The sequence below is a fragment of the Trachemys scripta genome, chromosome 7, assembly GCF_013100865.1.
Source record: "Trachemys scripta elegans isolate TJP31775 chromosome 7, CAS_Tse_1.0, whole genome shotgun sequence".
NCBI lineage: Eukaryota > Metazoa > Chordata > Testudines > Emydidae > Trachemys > Trachemys scripta.
In genome coordinates this window covers 34,649,325-34,658,095 of record NC_048304.1, presented here as the reverse complement: position 1 = coordinate 34,658,095, position 8,771 = coordinate 34,649,325, and the positions used below count along the sequence as shown (strand labels likewise).

Here is an 8,771-nt window from a genome sequence, read left to right as displayed (position 1 = left end):
TCAGACGTGAAAATATTAACTACTCGCCATTTGCAAGCAGCTTGGCTGCATAGCTCGAGGGCAGCAATAATACCATCAACCCACCCCACCCCTGCAGACTCACTTAAACAACCCCGGGGAACAGATAGACTTCCCAAGCCTGAGCGCTCCCTGTGCGTTAGCCACGCCACCAGCGCGCCCCATCAGGAGAAAGCCATCCAACTTGCTGAAGCCTTCACCCAGGCCCCGGGCAGGGGCAGCCCTCTCGGCACGAGCACTGAACTTCGCCATCCATTCCAAATTCGATCTTTATTTCCCTTGCCAGGGCCCGATCCTATAGTCCCTTACCTAGTCCTGGACAGGCACCGCTCCCGTGGATCTAAGCGGGAATCTAGCCCGAATAAGGACTGCAAGGTTTGACCCTTCGCCAGTGCCACCAGAGAGTGTCACCTAGAACGGGAGGGCCCAGCAGAGCAGTCCCTGGGGCTTCTCCATGCTTCTCCGCAGTAGGTGTTGCTAAGAGTTATGTAAGGCAAATGGAGGGGCTGATATATATGCTCTTTTCGCCCAGTACGTCTATGAGATCAACTTCACAGCCAGGCCCAGGTTTAAAAGAGGGTTAGGGTGGGAAGGAAGAACCTCTTTACATCCATGAAGGCAACTGGGGTTCGAAGGCAAACGGAGCCTTTCACCTCCCCAGTCCCTGCTGATGACCCTGAACGAAGCCAGGTCACCTTGGAGGAAGTGAATTTACCCCCCTGGTTTCCTTAGGGGATCCGCAGTTCTGAAAACTCTTGTCTTCCCCGAAAGACACAGCAGACTGCATCGAGAGGGAAAGACCCTCATTAGTGTCCCGGGGTGTTGGGTTTGTGGCACGCGGTTCCCAAGATCTCAAACACTGCATTAGTCCAAGGATAATTTCCCCTTCGGTTAGCGACTAGTGGCTTGCCATAGATTTGCTGTGTCAATGGCAAACAATCCTAGGCAGACGTGGTAGAGAGGGCTGGGGGATTATAATTTTGCTAATCCGGGTGACAAATGATTTAACTCACCTGGATTGCGCACACTGCGCTATTATTCTTCATCCGTTTCTCCTGCTTTGGAAAACATTGCGGTGCGCCTTTGGGTTTCGTTTTTGACGTTTTTATTGCAGGACTAGGAGGCCGGGGCTGCTCCCTGGCTTCAGACAATGTGCGATAATGTTCGTAGCCTCCAGGTATTGGGAGGATGCGGCTGTGAGACAGGTTCCGGTAGGACAGGAGGAATCACTTGGCCTTATTTCAATGTGTTTTCCTTCTCCAGACTTGGCATTAGACAGGAGAAAGTAAATGACTTGCTGCTTAAGCTTATTCCCTTCCCCAGGCTTTGGTTAGGGCCAAACGGGATATTTGCGGGGGTTAAAGGCGAACAGGGGCTGGGACATTCCGAGAATGGAACCGGGGAACGGCAAATACTGCGAGAGGCGATTCTCGTGTTAAATTGTACATCCGTGAACCTTGGGGTTTTTCATGGAATGCACAATATTTGACACTCTCTTTGAAGTGTAAAAAGCAACAGAGGGTCCTGTGGCACCTTTGAGACTAACAGAAGTACTGGGAGCATAAGCTTTCGTGGGTAAGAACCTCACTTCTTCAGATGCAAGATGTAAGAAGTGAGGTTCTTACCCACGAAAGCTTATGCTCCCAATACTTCTGTTAGTCTCAAAGGTGCCACAGGACCCTCTGTTGCTTTTTACAGATTCAGACTAACAGGGCTACCCCTCTGATCTTTGAAGTGTGTTTCACCTGCAGGGCAGTACACAACTAGACGGGTAGATTAGCTACGAAGGAGAGCAGGTTTTGCGTTTGGAAAACGTCCTTAGACTACATTTAAAACCAATAGGACGTTGCACATCCTAGGGGGTAAGTGCAGCTCCAGCATTTCTAAACCTCTTGTTCGGAGTGGGCTGGCGGTGCGTAATTGCTGTAAAGTACCTTTAACTTCAAATCGGGCATCGCTGGTTAATTTGCTTTATATGGCACAGGATAGACGCTCTTCCCTAACCTTTCGTTTCCAGGTAATAAGCGCCCCCCTCTTTCCCCTCCCCCGCTCGCCTGCCCGCCCGCCCCCCCAATCCAGCTCCGACAGTCCCAGACGCAGGTCAGGAATATAATAGGCTGCTGTCTTCAGTCCTGGGGCGGAGAAAGAGCTCTCCTATGACGTGCCTCGTGCAGCATGAGGTTGTAACTTTTCCAGCCTGGGCTCACTCCTTAAGGAGATCTTCAGCCACTCGGTGCAGCCGGGAAGGAAGAGGGGGGGCGGTCGGGGCAAGCACACGCCGACCGCTGGCCCCTCGAGCCCCTCCGAAGGAGAAAGGCTACCAGGGCTGCGGGGAAGCTGCGCGCTTGGGCAGCCAAGCCCCAGGAGGGAGAATGGACAAAGCCTGCCCGAGGTCCCTGGGCGCCCTTCCAGAGGCACCAGGCGGAGGGCTGCTCTAGGGCGAGCCCGGCAGGATCTGTGCAGCCCGCGGCGGAGAGAGCCGGCGCCTCCCTGAGGAAAGGGGCTGGGGGCGTCCCTGGGGTCTGGCCTGGGGCCTGGCACGCATCGGGAAGGATGCAGCATCCCCTGGACCTGGGAGCCGCGCATTATTTCCCCGCGGAAGTCTTCCCTGACCACCGCTCGCATCGCTACCGGAGTTTTATGATCGAGGAAATCCTGACGGATCACCCCGACTCCAAGGTCTCGGCGCCGGCAGGAGAGCTCCTCAAGTTCGGGGTGCAGGCGCTGCTCTCAGCCCGACCCTACCACAACCACCTAGGTACGTCCCGCGGCCTCGCTAGCCCCCACACAGGCCGGGGAGCAGCCTCCGTCCGCATCAGCCCTGCAGCGGCTCCCAGACTAGGGGGAGGGGGAGGACAGGGGCTTGCTATGCCCAGAGTGACAGTCCCGTTCATTAGCTCCGTCCCCGGGGAACCAGCTGGGCCCCTAGGGCAGTGCAGGTCCCGGGGATGGCAGGGGTCGTCACCAGACGGTAGCAGACTTAGACCTTTCTTCCGCTGTTTGTCAGCGTGCCTGATGGCAAAGCGCGACTGCATAGGGGAGCTGGGGTCATGGTGGAAACATGAAGCAGGTCTCTTTATTCAAGGATACGTTCAGTGGCCAAGTTCGGTAGATAGATCCTTTCACAAACGGATCTGTGTTTATATGCCACGAGGACGATCCCATTTCATGTGGTTTCATGCCAGAAGTTTAGGCCACAGCCAAACAAATAACTCACACACACACACCCAGGGAGGATGATTCAAAATAACAAGATTTTTTTTCCAAACAGGATTCCAACAGAAGCAGGTTTCTCACACATCTAAACGATCTGTACATAACTGGCATGAAACAAACTCTGTTCTTTCCCTTTTCCCCAAGTGTTTGAGCTGCATTTGTCTATTATAACTGATTATATTGGGCTCATCATAGGGAACAGCCTGTTTCCTTCTCATTCCATCTGAATACTTTCAGTTGGGAAAAAAAAAAACTTTTTTCCCCCTCCTGCGCAGGACGGAATCTTAGCCTGGTAAACTACACACTGTAATTACAGGAGGAAAACAAAACAAAAAAACCTTTCAAAATAGTATGTGGCATTTCTAATCTTTTTCCGACGAAGAATTGCCCAACATTTTTTTCGCTTTACTTGTCAGGATTATTTTCAGAATGAAGCTCATATAATTCACTACAGTTTAAAATAAACGATTGGGTTAGTAATGTGAGTAAGCGGTTTGTAAGTATTTCAGACAGTCTCTTTGCCTCCACTGAAGGCCTTAAGTCGATTTAAATTCAACATAGGCCTAAACGCTTGGGCCTTATGAGTCCCATTAGAGAAAACGCCTCTGGAAGATCATGGAAGTTGTATTTGTGTGCAGAGTGAGGGATTGGACCCTAAATAGTGATATTATGATTGTATTGTAGGGAAGAGAGACAAATATATAACGTTGTAGATAGACAAATATAGAACTTTTATATGTATTAGTAATGTACTACATAGAACATTACTCATATGTGTGTGCATATACAGTGTAATATATAGAGTGTAACATCTATATCTAGACTCATGTAATATGTTACTAATATATTACAAGCACAATAAGCAAACCATCTATGGCTTCTAAATTTGAAAACCGTCCTTTTGAAAATTATCCTTTCCAAAGCTACCTTGAACCAAACCTTTCTTTATCATAGAAAAAAGAATAACATACAAAAAACACAGTTTATTGTTTCCCGAAACACAGTCTGTTTGCATAAAGAATCAGAGTAACAATTGATCTATGGGGGAAATGGTTTTCACAGACCTGCCGAACTCAAATGCTCCTTAAAAATATTAAACCAAGTATAATGGTGTTTATAAAATATTATGGCAAAACTACCATTGACTTCGGGAGGAGCAGGAACGGATTCCTAAACTGGGGCAATAAAAGTTCTTGCTTCTGCAACACAATTTATATTTAGTCCCGGGAGAGGGAGTTTGAAAAGCCTTTTAGAAACATTTTTCTTACAAAATCCTGATTGTCCCTGTAGTTTCCTTGCTGTCTGAGGCAGTTAAAGATAATTGGTTTGTGTTTTAATTTAAATTGCTCTAGCGAGTTCAGCATACTGTCCGTTTATTTCCTCCCCCATCAAAGCTTTGTAATATACTGAATGAATTATTCATTATTTCCAAGCTAATTGTGCATATGCGTTGAGCCAGGTCTTTTGCTGTTTCCTCCTCAAGATTAATAGGGAAAGGACTTCCTACTTGTGAGGGGCATGTGGGGGGCTCCGGGAAGGGATGCTTGAATTGTAAGTTTATATAGTTTCTTAGCCTGCTATTAGCAAACTAAACTTCCAGGAGGTCATTTGTCAATTTGATTTTATACATCAAATAAAAGAGTTGAAACTAAATACGTGGTTCAGAGAGGTATCGCCAGTTCAAAAATAATTTGTTAGGCGTTACTACAATATTTTGGCTCGAGAAAGGTTAGACCTGAATGTTTTGATTGTGATTCAGTAATACATTTAACGATGGGTTTGCTTGTGAATTTAAATTAGAATAAACCTTTTCTATAGCATATTGTTTTCAGTAAGCCATGCAAAATGTGCCAGTATTCTAGACTATCAAAATTAATTTTTATTGGAATGAATGAAAACGCAAAGAACGAAAATACTATATAACTACACGGGGACTTTGGACTAAAATTATATATATAGTAGTGCTATAATCTCCCGTCCATGTACGCTATATTATTCTATTATATCGATTATTTATTCTACGGCCAAGAACTAAGACCTTTATTAGGTACTATTACATACTAAATTATTTTAAATTATACCCACTTGTAAATCCCAAACTATTAATTATCAACTGCTATCTTAAATTTAAAAATACGTTTACATAATAACAATTCGATCATATTTGGATCGGGGATTTTTATATTACAGCAAGATATTTACTGAACGGGAAAAAAAATCAAACATTACGAAATAAATAGAACTAGGCTGAAAAATATTGGCTACTTTTTAAAAAAAATAGACTTAGGTTTAAGAGTATTGACCTGTGAACATTTCATTCTCGTAATTAGAAATATTTTCATCTTTCCCCCTTTCTTTAGTTGTGCTGCACTTTACTCATTCCCACCCGAACAATAACGTTCATGTTGTTTCTGTACTGGTGATGTTTAAGAGATGCAAGACTACAGAAATACAACACGAAAGTTAAGAAAAACTTACAGTTTGATCGCTTTCCAGTTAAAATATAAAATATTCCCAACTTGATTCCCCCCCTCCCCCAATGAAGGTTAGACTCGTTTGAAAAGGAGCCTTCCATCCCTTCAAAAACATGCTGGATGGTAATGTTAAATGCTTGTCGTATTAGTTTCTTTGGATCCACACAAAGAGCTCAGCAAGTAACCCATTTTCCCCTACTAAACTCCATCACGTTTCCTTGCGGGACTCCACATTTCCTTCATTTTTCCATCTGACCCTATTATTCCTTTTTTTTCCAGGCGGTGCCCGGGGCCTCTCAGCTGTAGTAGGGCCTGGCTGGGGTGGCTTCTTGGGACATGGGCACGGCATATCTGAAACACGTCAACAGCCATGCTGGCATCTGGGGAAGCTAAGCGAGCGCTAGATACGTGCCAAAGGCTCCTGCCAGCTCTCACCGTGTCTTTCTCCCTGCAGCGGTGCTGAAGGCTGAGCAGGCGGCAGTGTTCAAATTTCCTCTGGCCCCCTTGGGCTGCTCCGGCCTGGGTTCGGCCCTGCTGGCTGCAGGTTCGGGGCTTCAGGGAGGCTCGGGATCCCCTCACCTCCCGCTGGAGCTGCACCTCCGGGGGAAGCTGGAGCCGGGACCCCCGGAGCAGGGCAGCAAAGCCAAGAAAGGGCGCCGGAGCCGCACAGTGTTCACCGAGCTGCAGCTGATGGGGCTGGAGAAGCGCTTCGAGAAACAGAAATACCTCTCCACGCCGGACAGGTGAGGGCGGGCCCAGGAGCCGCTGCCGGGGGGTCGGAGCGGGAGGTAGAGGGTTCCCAGCCATAAACCCAGTTCTGCCCTGCAGCCTCAGGGCAGCGCAGGGGGCTAGCCGGGCTTGGTTACCTGCCCCCAGATTCCACGGCTGGCCACCGGCCCATGAGGCCAAGCCAGGAGCAGAATCCCAGGCGTAGCTGGGGCAGCTCCCCGGGAAAGCGAAGCCAGTCTTCCGCGGGCACTTATTTGTGAGCTCCAAGGAAACTAGTTCAATATTTACCCACCCACAGCCCAGGTTAGTTGGGGGTCACGCCCCCGTACCGCAGTTCAGATATCTGCTGAACAGAAGCTTGGTGGGGGTGGGGAAAGAGGGCCGGGAACGCCCGATAGTCCGAATCCTTCCTTAAGGAACAATACAGACCAATGGCGGAGCGGAGCGAAGCGATGTATAGGATTATCTGAGCAGTGGGGTTTTGACTGGCAAGTGGGTGGTTTTCTGATGGCAGTACGTGTGTCCTCTCTCCCCTTGCAGAATAGACCTGGCAGAGTCCCTGGGTCTCAGTCAACTTCAGGTGAAAACGTGGTACCAAAATAGGCGAATGAAATGGAAGAAAATAGTAAGTGTGTTTACTTGTCTGTCTGTAAAGCCTCGGGCCTTTTCCTCCCCGTAGGAGTTGATTGCTGGCCGATATCTGATTGCATCAGGGAACATTAGGCACTTGCTGAAATAGGAAAAGGGGTTTAGATTATTCGCTCTTCGAATCTAACATCTCTCTGTGTGTACCCTGATTTGCTCATTGTTCGGATATATCTTCTCTCTCTTTTCTACGTTGTTGGTGACAAAGGCCTGCAAACCCAGCCCCGCTGGCTGACAGAAGGGGGTATCTATCATGAACAGCAGAAGGGCTTGTAAAAATGCAACTGCACAAAGGCACAACATAGAGGAGCACAATAAGACGGGGAAAGAAACCAATAAGCAAGTCTACTCCGGGGATTTGAGGATATGCCCCCCGCCCTTCCCCAGGATATTCAGGACCAAGGGCTGAGGGAGGTGATCTATAGAGGTAAAGAAGAGCCGTTAAAAGCAGTAAATGCAACCCAGGTCATGATTCAAGCCAGCTGTAAGCTGTTTTAGTTGGCTGCCTCCCAGACCTGGTGTTGAAATACTGGGGACATAGAATATATTTTTGATTCTCCTTTTAGTGTAATATAGGCCAGCCTATAGCTTTCACAATAGGATAAAGCCCTTGTATCAGGCACCTTTAAACGTGGTTTTATTCTGGCATATCCTTTGGTTTTCCAGGTATTACAAGGTGGGGGCCTTGAATCTCCCACCAAACCTAAAGGCCGTCCAAAGAAAAACTCCATCCCAAGCAGCGAGCAACTTACAGAGCAGGAGCGAGCCAAAGAAGCAGAGAAACAAGCGGAAAGCCTAAACTCGCCCTGTGAAGTCAACCAGGAGGAATAAAAAAATAAAAATAAAAAAATCAAGGATGCCTCGTTAGCGTGCCAGACAGCACAAAGACTTACAAACCAGCATCGATCAAGTGCCTTCTCTAACGAGACCTGAACATTTTAAAGACTGGATTAACGATGAGAAACACACCATCCGCAGCAGTGGACTGATCCTTAGACTTGTGTGCCATGCATTTGTTAGGCCTCATGCACTCCCTTCTATTTTAAAACCTAGTTTCCACAATGTGGAATGAGGAGCAGGATAAATAGACAAGGCCCATGCAGCGTTCTGTTCCACAAGAAGATGCAAGGTGGAAGAAGATGGGTGACAAAATGGTTAGTGGATTATTATTACCATTTGATTTCCGTTGTATTTAATATTTGGTTGATTCCTTTCCCCCTCTTTTTCTTCCCCCGTGTACATAAGGAAAAACACAGCCGTTTCTCTTTCTCTGTATCGGTTTGGGAGCTCTGCGATGGAAGATTGTTGTATTTTGTATGACAACCTGAAAGGGTCAGGAGGAGATTGTTACAGTTATCTTAAGCCTACTTGCTGTCTACAATCCTGTGGTGCCCCAAGTTATCCGAAAACTGCATTTTATGATCAGTTAATGCAAGATATTTACTTTATTTCAATAAAGTATTTTATGACCTGTTGCTTTCAGTAAGGTAATGTGTTTGTGTCTCAGTAGAAGGAGTTTTCCTGTTAGCTATTCAAATACAAGTTAATTGACAGATCATAACGAAACAGAGGATACACAACTCTGTTCCAGAGAGAGACACACTGTATTCCCGTGGCTTTCCCCAACCCCCCCCCCAATTGTGATACAGTACTGTATTCATTTTCACTAGTAAATTCTCACCCGCAGAG

At 47.1% G+C, this 8,771-nt stretch overlaps 1 protein-coding gene across 1 annotated transcript; it reads left to right on the top strand.

The window, feature by feature from the left end:
• The first annotated feature begins 2,233 nt into the window (after positions 1-2,233).
• Positions 2,234-8,549, top strand: BARX1 (BARX homeobox 1). The gene is made up of 4 exons (XM_034776745.1): positions 2,234-2,776; positions 6,163-6,451; positions 6,978-7,062; positions 7,749-8,549. The coding sequence occupies exons 1-4, from the start codon at positions 2,572-2,574 to the stop codon at positions 7,911-7,913; spliced, it is 744 nt and encodes a 247-aa protein (XP_034632636.1). The 5' UTR covers positions 2,234-2,571; the 3' UTR covers positions 7,914-8,549.
• The last annotated feature ends 222 nt before the right edge of the window (positions 8,550-8,771 follow it).